This window comes from Cariama cristata, unplaced genomic scaffold (assembly GCF_000690535.1).
Source record: "Cariama cristata isolate BGI_N322 unplaced genomic scaffold, ASM69053v1 scaffold11441, whole genome shotgun sequence".
In the NCBI taxonomy this organism is placed as follows: Eukaryota; Metazoa; Chordata; class Aves; order Cariamiformes; family Cariamidae; genus Cariama; species Cariama cristata.
Window position 1 is genome coordinate 17,195 of NW_009597595.1, and position 14,063 is coordinate 31,257.

General features: G+C 41.6%; 1 protein-coding gene across 1 annotated transcript in view; it reads left to right on the forward strand.

Moving 5' to 3' along the window:
- Positions 1 to 842: 842 nt before the first annotated feature.
- Positions 843 to 14,063, forward strand: part of IL20RB (interleukin 20 receptor beta) — a 14,189-nt gene continuing 968 nt past the window's right edge. Inside the window, exons 1-5 of the mRNA XM_009708951.1 lie at positions 843 to 900; positions 6,420 to 6,546; positions 7,269 to 7,459; positions 10,310 to 10,434; positions 13,690 to 13,840. Of these exons, the coding sequence (XP_009707253.1) occupies positions 843 to 900; positions 6,420 to 6,546; positions 7,269 to 7,459; positions 10,310 to 10,434; positions 13,690 to 13,840 (652 nt within the window). The remainder of the gene's footprint in view (positions 901 to 6,419; positions 6,547 to 7,268; positions 7,460 to 10,309; positions 10,435 to 13,689; positions 13,841 to 14,063) is intronic.

Genomic DNA, 14,063 nt, shown 5'->3' on the forward strand with positions numbered 1-14,063 from the left:
GGCCTTTTGCAGAACATAAAAAGCTTCCACCTAAACTTTGTCTTTCCCCCAACCTCACAAGCCCAAAGGTAGCTCCTGCTGCAGCCTTGGAGCCAGCAGGCAGTTTGGGTTTCCAAGAAGGTCTCAGGGCTGCGCCCAGCTGAAGAGCCTGCCTTTGCTCAAGAGGCAAGATGGAGAGCAATGGGCCTTGCAAGATGGAAAAACCTTGGGATACATGTGCCTACACCAAGTCAGGTCTGAAAACAGGATGTCCCCTCAATACACACCCAACACAGCTGCCATAAAAATAGTATTTGAAGATAAATTGGAGCACACAACTCCCTTCTGTAATCCCAGAGGCATACAGTCCTTCATCAGTCCCTTTGTGCAAGGTCTGTGGTTACAGGCATGCCTTAGTAATACTGGGAAACTTTCCTAGTGCTTGGAAGTATCAGGATTTATCTAGTTTTGGGGCTGAGCAGAAAAATAAGCATTTACAGCTATATAAACTACATGGAAATATCCAATGAATCCTGTTTCCTCCTTATAATGTCTTTGTTTAATACATATAATTGCTAACTAAGTGAAACAGAGTTATGCCATCTAGTTGAGCAGTTGCACATACTGAAATGCTGGCATCAGGTTAGCCGGGCACTCCCTGTAACTACGCCCTTACAAACAATGTGTGTACGTCTTTGGCATTGATGCAGACAGGCAGAGAAGCAGTGTTTGCAATATTCCCCTGCAGTCTCCACTTCGCTCGCATCATGGCCGGCTCAGATAGGGCTCCCTGTCTAGGAAGGGAAATTTCTGAACAGCACAACAGGGTATGAATGTGGGAAAAGGCGACAAGCGTGAGCAAAATGTTACTAAAGCTCATCTGCTTCTTCCTCTGCGTTCTGATTGCACCATATCTCACAGGTAAATGGCTAAAATATCTTTAGTTGACTTAAGTTAGAAGATGAAGGGGTTGTGAGAAACAAAGTCTTTTGTCCTTTTGTTAAACATGCCTCTATGAAACTTAAGCCAAATAGTATGAGTTCAGGTGATCTTGATTTTTAATTCTTTGTCTCAATAATAGAATAAGCAAATGAAAAAGACAATCCATAAATTCTATGTTCTGCAAGTCAATTCTGAAATCTAAAGGAGAGTTTCAGTTTGAAGGAAATTAATCTACTTATACTGTATTTGTCTCTGCTCTTTTTCTGTTCTATGAGAAGCTGAACTTTCAAGTCCTCTTTTAATGCTGCTGTCTTTGAACGTGGGTAGGGTATAAAGTGTTAATAGCTCAAAACTATTCACTGAGGGTCTCCTTTACCCTGGAAGGAAGTTGTGCAATTTGTAATTTGCTTCTCCAAGTAAATGCTAGGCTCCAAACACATCTCCTAGAAAGAGTTTGGCTTTAGATCTCCTGACTACACTTCAGTGTGTTTGCAACGGTCAGCCCTCTAGAAAGCAAACATGGCTTGCCAGCATGCTCGGATTTTGCTCAGTTCTGTCTTTTGAAATGAGCCATCTTAGCTCCTCAATTCAGGTTGTGTCTTGCTCCATTTTCTTCTCTGCCTCAGAAGAAATAATTTTATAGCTTCCTTGGCCAGCAAAACACTTTGGATCATTATTTATAGTTCTTAGTTGCTAGGTACGGAAACCACTGACTCAGCATCAAGTTGCATATGCTCTGAAAGTTTATTCTGTGGAATAGGGAAGATTATGATGTATGTTTTTAAAAGATGGTGAAGCTGGGCAACTATTCTTTAAAGAAATTTGACTTTATTTTTACTATATTTTTGTTTAAGGCCTGGCTAGTTGTGTGATGTTTCTGCACAGGAGCCATGTTGCCTCTGTGTGTAGTGGCTGCCAGCCTTGGTCAGCTGCAAACGCATCCAATTTTTTCTACACTGTGGCAGAGGGTAGGAGAGGAAGGTGGGATAATTTACAATGTGTCCCCCATTCTCTTGACCTTGACCTGAAACATGCGAATTTGTGTTCTAGTCCCCTTTTTGAGCAGAGAACATTTTGTGATTGAACATTTCTGTCTACATCTGCTCCTGTGGTTGCACAGAGCTGAGATCAGAAGACAGTGTGTTCCTGTCTAGTCTGGGAGTCCAGGCTTTGTATCCTAGGTGCTGGGGAGAAAAACAGGCAAGAGGCTTATGTACTAGGCTCTGGCCTTTTGCAGTCAGTTTGTGCAATCGGCAAATGAGGAAGGGGAAGAGCTTTCAGGTTAGAGTTACAGCCAAAGAGATTTTTTTTAACACACTTTGTTGTTGTTGTCTAAAATGCTGTGTTTCTAGGAGTTAAAGACATATGGCTTTCACTTTCACAGTTTAGCTTACAAAGAAATTCCTTTAGCATTTTGGGTTGTTACAGACATTACTCTTTTGTCACCAATATTTAGAGTTCAGAATTCCCTTGTCAGATTCCCCTTCACTGAAATTTCCTCAAATGCAGAGAGGCAGACCATGCTCGAAGATACAAGAAGCTGGTGACATTGTTGTCCTCCAGATTAGAAAAAGGAGATTAAATAGTGCAATTGAAAGTAAAAGACAATGCTTATTAGCAGAGCAATAAGGAAGGATTTCTCAGCCCTGTTTATAAAATATTAAGGGGTATGCCAGGAAAAGCACAGATGAGGTAAAGCACTTCTGAACACTGCAACTCTGATTCTGGAGTTACTGTTACCTCTTGTGTTTGTTGAGGCCCTGAAAGGAGAGGCTGCTATGAATGAAGAGGTAATTTTGTTAATATTTTTGCAGTGTTTACTTGCATTTAACAGTAAGTAGTGGTGATGATGGTGATGAAGTAACAGCAAGTAATGATGAGGTAGTAGTGATGAAATATTATTGTTCTACATTCACAGAGTAAGAAGAGTATCAAAATTTGTCCAAGAGCAATGTAATTTTATCACGGTTTATTTAAGGCATTTTAAACTGAAAAGTAAGACAGACAAATATACTGGACTTGATCATGAAAATAATTTCACTTTTAATTGTAGATTCTTTAACATGAACAGGAGAAAAATGTTAAACAAGAGAAATCATCACCAGTCTAAATGGAAATCCATTATTTGTGTAATAAGTGAAATGGAATACACTGCTGATAGGGTAGGAGGCAAAAATGCTCTTTACAGGGGAAATTTGGACATGTCTTTTCTTTGCCATGACTGGAGATGTTGGGGTAAGAGTCAGTACTCTGACTGTAGTTTGGCTTTTCCTGTGAGACTATTTACATATTGCTTGTGAATCCAAAATCAAAGTGGTACGCAGCCCAGGACTAACAGCCTTCTGGGCCTGGTGTGCTCTCTGCATCCAGTTGTCTCCTGCACTTTTTGTGATTGCTGTTTCTTTTCCCTTCAAAATGCATAGACCAGAGTTAATGGAGTATTTTAGTGCAGAAACAATATACTTCACTGTTTATACTGGGTGCTTTCCCTGTTTATATAACCTAGAATTGTATTTTCTCCCAGTGTTAAACATGTATTTACTTACAATTGTTTTGTGGGCTGTTGCAACAGACAGAATGGAGAAACCATGAATATAATTTGTTTGGATATGACACAGGATACGTTATGTCTAGATCAATGGTACTTTGCAAGAGCATGAACCTCTCTTCCAAACTGCAGCTTTCAGCATGGCTCTGGGTCCCAGGCAGAAAGCAGGGAAGTGCATCATTGCTTTTATTGCTCAGGGATCCCATTTAATTTGTGTGCTGGATGAAAAGATCTCAAGTTTTAGCTTTACACCTCTTTTGCTTGGTCCTGAGGGTTGTCCACTGTGTTTGCAGTAGGGCATGGTTATGCAGTTACAAACATCTCTGTACATACAATCAAGTGAGACATACTAAAGCCAAATCATAAGTTTCACTTTAGTGTATTTGTTATTTAATTATTTAACCTTACAAGGACAAAATCTTATCATTTTTACAAGTAACAGCTACATGCATACACATATGTGTACTTATGCCCACACAGAGATCTGTTTCTGAATTCTTTGATTTTGAAAGGTAAAGAATATCTTTCTCTAGGGATGCAGTTCCCTTCATCTGAAGGCAGATGTCCAAACTAGTGCACCACTCGTGAACTATATGTAGATAACACTATACCCTTCCACCACCGTCTTACTTGCAGTGCTGGAAACTTAGTTTTCTGACACTAAAGTGCACACACTCCATGGCACTGAATGAATAGCCGCTGCATGCTATGGCTTTGCCACAGAAGGTATGTGACTGTAAAAATCAGCAAATATGTTCTGTAGATAACACATCTGAGCATTAGGGTTTTATATATCTTATTTTTCTTGGAGAGGCGTTCTTACAAGTAGCAGAATTTATGCCCATCCTGAATCTATTAGTAGCAAACAGAAACTTCAATCGATGAGCTTTTATTATAGAGGCACATACACTGTCATTAGGCCCAGAGTTTTTCCTAATGAAAGGAGGAAAGAAACCTTAGTGTCTGTATGTGAACTTTTGTGGTTCAGCTGAAGTGATGTGACAGGTCTCACTGTGCCAATGGAAGAGTCACTGGTTTTGCCAGTGCACCAGGAAAACAGTGGACTAAGCGAAGCATAACCAGGAAAAGAAGATTGATCTTAACCAGATACAAAATAATCTTTGGGCTGTTAAAAGGAAGGTAGTCCAATTCAGAACTATCTTCTTAAAATTGTTTTCTAGACAGTTTAATAAGATAGGGTTCAGTATTGTTGAATACAAAAAACAATAGATATCCAAAAAGTCTGAAAGTCAAGGACTTAAAAAATTAGGAAACACTCCAGTGCACTTCACTCCTGTTCAGACCTGGAACATCATTGTGTGCATGAGTCATGTGGGAAAAACTAATGTCTGATCATGTCACTGAGGTTTGTTACGTAATTAAAACACTTAGGTACACCAACTCCCGAAAGTAACATGGGAGCCAGGAATACCAGGAAAAGTAGTAGCAAACAATCTAAATATTGAGAAGCATGGAGAGTGCAAGAGACCAAATGGGTGATTAAGCTGCAGGTTGAAGGTCAACAAAGACTTTTTTTTTAAAGACAAAAAGTGCCTTGACACTAGTATGGACCCCCAACTGGCTAGAAGTGATAGAACAGCTGATACAACAGACAGTGACTCTTGTCCTAGCTAAATAGCAAGGAAGAAAGCTTCTCATCCCAGTGATATTTGACTTTTTGTTTACAGAACGGTTGAACATCATGGCAATAGATCCATATAACTTGTGCCAAAGAATCATACAAGAGTCTGCATCCAGTTCCTCCATGTCATTAGTGATTTTATAGAGATATAAATAGAGGGAATATTCTAGGGGCACAAAGAAGACCAATGTTGTTCCAATGCTTTAAAAGAATAATCATCATGAACACATAGCTCATGGACTTGTCAACCTGGTTTTGATCCTGGGTAAAACAACTGACTTTACCTGGTTAACTTTGTAAACACAGCTTAAAAGAAGACACCCTCTTTTAATGACAATTAAAGACTAATGGAAGATAGACCTTGTGAAGTTAAATATATGTAATTAAAAAATTAGGAAATAATATTTAGGTAACAGATATATTGTGATAGAACAGTTACTTTGTTTCTGTGAGAGTGTTGAAATGACTATTGCTACACTGGGTTGGTTGGAATCACTCCATCCATTCCTCCCTTCCAATGGTTCCTTGGGAACCATTCCCTGCTGAGCAGAGAGAACGTAATTTTCTTGGGACTGGAAAGTGGCAGAACAGAGAAGTCTGTTCCCATAGTGTAGTGCAGGATGTGCCCGTGGGCAATCCTGCCTTCTGTGCTCTGGTCCAAACACTGCTAAGGATTTTACATTAAAATGACAGAGGATAAAGTTAACTACACTGTAGGTGCCATCCCACGCTTATGCTTTGACTGTCTCAGAGTAATGTAATAATTTCATTTATAGCCCATTGAATAAATTTATTCTATTAAGAGGTATTCTATTAAGATTACAGCCTACAGGGACATACATTATTAGAATCCTGCAACATGAAAAAGCTGTACCAGAGCTAGGATCTTCTACAGTGCCCAGTCCTGTCAAGACTGAAAAGACACAGCCTATTTCAAACCATGACATCCATTGGAAGAGTCTATAGAATGCAATAGAGTATCTGTTACTTGACTTCATTAAATCAAATTGGATGGCTTTATAAAAGCTTGATCTTTTCTTATTGTTTCACTGATACAATGAAAACCTCTGAAATAATGAAAAGGCATGTTTTGCCTTTCTGTAAGCAGTACCAGCCTAACTGCTCAGTCATTTGCTCTTTGGTTGTGATTTCTTCTCAGTAAAATACCTTCAAACACTGAAGTGACAGTAGTGAAATAAAGAGTGTGTATTTCTGATGCAAACACAGTTTTGCACTATTCTTCTAAGCTTTTTTCCTAGTGCATTCATATACCTTTTTTCTTTTTTTTTCTTTTGCTGGGAACCTTAGGTGAAGATGCTTTGTTGCCAGCACCTCAGAATATCTCTATTCTTTCTACCAACATGAAACACTTCTTAACTTGGAGTCCTGTGGTCATCCAGCGAGAAACTGTGAGATACTCTGTTGAGTTTCAGGGGTAACTTTTGGTTTTTTTTTTCTTCTTTACTCTTTGAACACTGTTTATTTGGACTTAAAATCCTGCACTGTTTGGATGTCTTGACTGCCATTCAGTTCACAGGCATAAAAGAAGTTTGATACTCCAGCATTGTTGATCACAAGGACAGGAAAAAAATCCTTTTGCTCCAATTCTGAGACTGTTTACAGGTTAATAGGTAGCTGAGTAATCCAAGGTATGCATTAAGCCCACATATGAAAACCTCCACTGTCCAAAGAATTCATAAGTTAGGAAGAGTAGCAACAGTTTATTTAGAAGAAGAAAGAGAAAACATTTGAGACTTACTCAGTGTTAAATGTTTAAAAGATTAACATGCATTACAGGAGGTTTCTGATATACCTTGAGCTATGACTTGTATCACAGTATGGCTTTGGAATTCTGGTTTACCAGGGATGATCTAGTCAAGTGAGTAGGCAGGATTTGATGTATCAACACTGCGTTGGCTGTCCCCACCTCCTACAATATCATGCTGCATTTGGCTCATGGACAACCTGGCTCTGGGAGATTTTTCTCTAGAGAAGATCTAAACCACACCCATACTAGTTTCATACATTCCTGATATTCCAGCCCCAATGCATCCCAGGACTGGTTTTACCTGGAAAGAGCTAGCAAGCAGCCTTAGTCCATGTTACAGTTATAACTTTATCAAAGTGTTGCTGTCTGCTTTCTTTTCCTCTCCTCAGGGAGTATGAACGAGAGTATGCCAATGAGAGCTGGATTCGCATCTGTGAATGTTCACTCATCACAGCCACAGTGTGTAACATCACAGAGGATATCTCAGCCACTGTGGCCTATAAACTGCGTGTAAGAGCAAATGTTGGTGCTAGAAGATCAGAGTGGGGCACCCTGAAAGGTTTCTTCAATCGCATCACAAGTGAGTCCTGCTTTTTGGTTTAAGCTATATTGGTCATGTTAATTTCTGAGTTCAGTGTTGAGGGATAGCTTACCTGCCTGTTTGTGTACTGTGCATGTCACACAAAGCCCATGAACACACAGAGCACATCCTGCTTCTCAGCTCCTCTCATGTCGGGTTGGGATGTTTCACTCTCAGACAGCCATGCTGTGTTCTTGGAGGAACATGAGTTCCTTCTGAGGCAGGGCCAAATTTACCAGGGCTTGAATTTCAAGGTCTTCAAAGATAGGTAAGAAGACTCCATGCATTTCTTTTGGCAAGTTGGCCACTCTTGTCCCTGGTTTCGAAGAGTTCTGATCAATCAGGGTTGCTGTCAATGCTCCATCTAATCAATGTCATCTACTCACTTCTGAGAGTCTAAAACCTGATCCTATGGAAGCACTTACTCTAGAAAACAGCCAAGTCACCATCTATCTGCCTCATGCTGTCCTGGAAATCCTGCTCCCTTCCAGACATGATTCCCTCCTCCCATGTTGTCAGGTATATGAAGTATCCTCAGAAGAGGAAAGAAAAATGGAAACCATAGCATTGCTGAGGTCCTAGCAATGAAGGGTATTTTCTCCATATCCTTCCAACTGCTGCAAAGCTTGAGACCCAGCTCAACCCAAGGATCACGTTGCAGCCAAAAATTAGCATACTATTTCCAGTGCTTCTCTGGAATCGTTACCTCTGTTCTCTGCCATGTAGTCCACTGCTTTCAGTATTAAAAACTGTGGTGGAAAACCTCTGTTGAAGTCACTATGAGAGTGCAACTCTCTGTCTGGGATGGGCGGGAGTCATCAGTTTTAGCCAGGGAAGAAATTGCCTGTCCTAGATGAGAGCTGACCCGATCTTAAACCTTCATCAGTCATTGGAACTTATCTACTACTTCGTGAGTGAGCGATCTTCACTCATACAGGGCACCATCAGAAGTGCCACCTAAGTTGGTGAATATGTCTCTTGGTGTGGAAGTGTTTTCTAGATAGTGCTTTAGATGAAGAATCCTTCCCTGGGGGCACAAAGTTGAGCCATGAAAAATCCTTCCCTTTTCCAGCAGCTATGGTGGCACAGAGTTCAGCCACAGACCACACCGTCAAGCAGAGATAGCAGGATAGTTCTTATCTTGACCTTCTTCATGAAGAAAAGCAGCAACTTTCTCATGGTACAGTGAAGTATTTGACAGCTTGGTCTTAGAGACCTCAATACAGTCCTCTAGCTAAGCTGTGAAAGTTCAGAGGATATAACTTGCAATGGGCTGCATTGTGAATATGCATATAAGGACAAATGTTTAAAGGGGAAAGAAATGTTGCTGTAAGTTCTTGTCCTTATTTGTTTTTACTGCTCACTTTCTGTTGTCTCTGCTTTCATATCTCTTAGGAAACCTGGCATTAAGTCTGAGAGGAACTAAGGAATTCAAAGCACAGCCCACAGGTTCCATATGTGGTTCATAGACAGTCAGGGCATCAGTAAAGCCCGCAGTACTTCTAGAGTAAATAGCTCCAGTGTCAAAGCCCTAGATGTAGATACACATAAAGTATGACAACACATGGAAAACATTTTTAAAAGATCTTCCTAAACCTAACAATTTAGTCAGTCTTACTTCTTCACTTATCAAAATTCAAACAGGTATTTCGTGTCCAATGTGCCAGCACAGAGATAAATGTAAATACTCTTGTTTGGTTAGTAGTTACATCTTGTAATGTCCCTTTGTTAATACATTAGCCCAATATTTGGTTTTAACTTCTAAATGATGTTATCACTTTTTTTATTTTGAGACATCATGTTAAGCAGGTTCTCAGCTTTTAATTTTAAAGTATAAAGTAGTTTTCCAGGCCTCCCATTTGTGGCATGATTATCATGAACATACTTGGATTTTATGTTTTCATATTGTTCCGTATTATTGCCAATTCACTGGATGTAAGAGCAAATTCTATTAAAAACAACTCTTCTGTATGTGGCTATACATTGCTCTCCTTTTCTTGAAACCAAGGAGGTTGAAACCAGTTTCAGCTCGAACAGAGTGGTTAAGAATGGCATAGATAAGTAGTGCAAATGTGATCTCTGTACTGCCTTGATTCCCAATTCACAGATGTACGGTGTGTAGTTTCATCCATATTTGATTCTGATTGTTTCACTAATGTTCCTCACAGCAGAATCCCAGACCGAACCAAGCTTTGAATATCAAAGTAAGCAGGAAGCAAATTGCCTACAGATTTACTTGCATACATTTCCAAAAACTTAAGTCACAGCAGGTCATCAGCCCAAGTCTATCTAAAACCATGTAGATACAAAAAGAAAGTCAGCATTCATGTGAACTGCCAGAGTTATCCCGAGGCTCATATTGCTTTTTCCTTCACCTTTGTAACTGCCAAAATTCCCATCAAGAAGCAGTGGTTTCACAGCTCCTGTTCTGTTTGTTAGTGCTAAGCTAATGCCCAGGAGCAGAAGAACTGGCCTGATGTGGTGTCTCAACTTCTGGTTGCCCAGCTGGTTCTGCTGCTGTTGATCACATGGGACCCTCAGGCCAAACACTTCCTCCACTGAAGAAAATTCAAAACCTTTCAAGTTCTGTGCAACTTGGCTATTGCCAAACTCCTATTTGCAATGCCAGTCATGGTCTTCCTCCTGCTCAAAGTCTGCTGCTGTATCTAGACATACTGGAAGGTAGAGCAGAGAGAAGTTTCTGTCCCACTGAAGCAACCAGCTATTATTCCAGATTAATGTTACTGTGCTCATGATGGCAGCTTCTCTTCCTCTCCTAGCTGGGAAAAGGAAGACAGTTTTTTAAGGGTAGCCTCTAATGTGATAATGGTGCTCTCTCTGTGTTGGCAGCTTCCCTGACCCCACCTCTGATGAAGGTCATAGCAGATGGGTATCATTTACTAGTGGAGCTGGAAGACATGGGGCCTGCCTTTCAGTTCTGTGTTCTCTATTGGAAGAAGGGCCAGGAGAGTAGGGTGAGTTTTACCCTCGGGTTTTGGGCAATAACAGCACCCACATACTTAGAGTGAAAGCATACAGACATTGCCCAAGGCCTGCTTGTGAGTCCAAGCTCCTGCTGTGAGGCTGGAGGACCTGCATGGAATCAGTGCGTGCCATATTCCTTTGCCCATACTAGTGGGTTGCTCTGACCCCCATGGAGGAGCTTGTCCGTTCTTTCCACCTTTCCTTCTCTGGGAAGAGGAATCCCCCCAGGGACCTACTGAAAGAAACCAGAAGTCATGAACTGAAGGTGTTTATGCTGACTTCCTTCTCTGAACATCATTTGGATTACTCAGACCAAGATTAAGGTGTCATACTCAAGTGCTGACAAAGTTTTCTCAGGAGTTTTCTGTAAGACAGCTTGCCTGTGACAGTGAGCTGTAACTTGCTTGGCTGAGGGCATTGCTTACACCTGGGTAACACTGAAACAGTGGCAATTTATGTTCCATTCAGGTCCTTCTGTTTTCACTGGACATAAATAGGTTTTTTTTCTCCTGGGAACTTGGTGCTTCCATAGCACAAAAAAGCATGGAAGCTGCCATTTAAAGCCAGACCATGGGACCATCAAACCCAGTATCTTCTCTCTGCCAGTGGGCAATGGAGATGACTAAGGAAGATAATAAGGAGAGAGTCTGTGTAGTTACGTTTAGATTATTTTCTGAGATTTCAGAGACGCAGCTCCAGGAAATTCCTGAGCCAAAAATGGTATCATTAATAGTCCTTGCTTAATTTTTGTTCCATTAATTTATCTGCTCTGGTTTTCAAGCTATGTAAACTTTTAGCATATACAACTTCCTGTACTCAGGACTTCTGCAGCTTAACTGTTGTGCAGTCTCAGTCTTTGTGTGAGGGTGGAGAAAGAGCAAGTGAGAGAGAACAGTTATTCCCTATTCACCTTCCCTACCACTCTAATAGTTTTATATTGTGTATCTTTTTCCAGGGCAAGGACTCACAGACTACTTAGTTGTTCCCTGTGGAAGCCCTTCCAGCTATTTTTGCCTTTACCAAGGTGGGCAGGGAGTAAACCTGCACAGTCCAAGGTGCAGGAGCACTATGGGTTAGCACCATAAAACAAAACAAGTCTTCACATTCTTCTTTTCCCAACAATTGTTAACATGGGTGACTACCACAGAGCTGACTATTCCATGAAACCTGAACCCCAGGTGCCTGTTTCTGATGGGGAATGCTTGACTTAAGGTCCAGTCACTGATTGCAAAAATGAAGGGGAAAAATTCTCATGAACATCATTTCACATTTATGTTGAATTTCATTTGTCATTTTATTACAGGATCCTCCTGCAGTTGGCTGTCATCGTTATTAATCTGAAGTGGTTTTTTAGTATCATTAGCATGTGTCGGTTTTCATTTTTCTTCCTGATCATCTGTAGTAATACAGTGGTGAGCACAAATCTGCATGGGTCTCCACCATGACTTTCTTCCACTCTGAGAAAGGATTAGCAATTTAACCACACAAAATCAGCAATTTAATGATCAGGAAACAACTGGGGCAGGGCTGCTCACTATGAGCAGGCAAGCCAGGAGCCAAGGGTGATCCCAGTGCAAGCAGTACCCTCAATGAAGCACAGACTCACTGGGTTTGACCACAGCAGGCAGAACCAGGTACTGGTAACAGGATCCATTAGCAACCCCAGACGAGGGAAGTGATGAACCAGGCCCAGGGTCTGTACAAGGACCCCAGCCAGGAGCAAAAAGGAGATAGAGCCAGAGACAGGGCTGGAGGTCAAGGCTGCAATGTACTTAACCAAGGGTCCATCCAGGGAACAAACTACACGCAATGTAGGTCCGAGGTCCATCCTGGGGACAGGCACACCTCCAGCATAGCTCAGACTAGGACTGAAGGTCCTGGGATGAACTTCAATGAGGCGCCAGGCAGGGCTGGTCAAGGCCTTTGCAACCTGGTTAGTGCATTCAGAGCTGTGACTCTAGGGCATGGAGAGGGGATGGACTGGGCTAGTGAGGAGGGAATGAATTTGGCGTGTGCAACTGTGCAACTCTTTATCCCATGGCTATTAGCTTAATAGGCTTTTGAAATAGATCTTCTGGACTACCTTTTGGAAATCCAAGTAAATGAGATCAGCCTTGTCCATAAGCTTTCTGACACCTGAGAAAGAATTGTATGGATTTGTATCCGATTGCCTTTTATGAATGAAATATAAAGTCTTCTTCAGTATATGATATTAATCGCCTAAACATTAATTCCAAACTTCAGAATAGTTTCTACCAACTGGACTGTCACAAGCATCAGGTTTGCTGGTAATTACATGTCCAGTACTCTGCTGGGGTACTTCTAATTTTTTAAAAAAATATTTTTCATATTTGATATGTCTGATTTGAGGGTTTTGCAAGAAGTTACACACCCCAGGTGGTCATTGAACTGATTTTGTCCTTGAAATATTTTCAAACTAATGGCCCTCAAGATCACATTTCTGTGGAGAAGGATATTTGGATTGAGAAGAGGACTTGCCCTGCCACAAGAGCCCTACTGGCTTGTTGGAGGTGTCCGTGTGTGTGTGATGCTGGAGGCTGATCAGGACTTCTGTGAGCGCAGAATTGGGAGCAACTAGCTAATTGGTACCTGTCCTCTCATGACTGGGGAAACTTGGAATAGCAACTTCATTTCTCTAGCAGTTAACGGAATCCTATTTATTGCAAGAAAATAATGTACTGGGGTTCATATGCTGTTTAAGGGTTGCTGAAGTGTGTTACAGTTGCACATGCCAAATTTATTCCATCCTCACTAGCCCAGTCCATCCCCTCTCTGTGCCCTAGAGTCACAGCACAGTTCTCACGCCCCTATCACAGTGTGGTTCTGGCACTCCTATTGTATCATGCTAGCACAAGCATGATTTTAGTATTCCAGCAAAAACTCAGATCAGTCAAGACCCTAGTCATCAAGCCCTTGCACCAGCGGAGTAGGTCATGGTCTAGTGTTGTGACCCAACATCATCATTGTGCCTCTTTGGCTCACAGTTGCTTCTTTCCATCCCCTCCTACCTTTCTAGACATGTGTGGTCCCATTCTGCAGTCCACTGTGCTTCCTTGTTTGCTGCTTTTCTCCCTCTTTCCTCTTATTCACACAGTCCTCTGACACCTCCCACTGCTCCTTCCTTTTCTCCCAGTAAAGTCTGGGCTAGCATCATGTTAGGACTGCTGTTCTCAATTAGGTCCTTGCTCTGTGTTCTGATGCTCTCTCTCCTGGGCCTGTGGCAGATGCAGCAGAAAGTGGTGAAAGAGGTCAGCTCCATGGTTCACCTGGACACCATGGAGGCAGGACTTGATTATTGTGTAAAGGCTCAGACATACGTCGAGGCGATCAACAGAAGCAGCGACTTCAGCCAGACACAGTGTGTAAGGGCACAAGGTAACAACCAGCCTTCCTTCCTATTCCCCTGGTGTAGCCATGCGCAAGGATACCGCAGCAGCTCTTCCTTTCACTTCCACCCAGTATCGCCTGTCTTGTTTGCAAATGTGCTACCCATTGGTTCTTGAGGGAGGTAAAAAAGGAAGACTCGGGAATGCAATGCCCTGCACTGGTATCCTTTCTTGGAATATGCCGACAAAGCATCTCACAGGGTGGGTGGGAA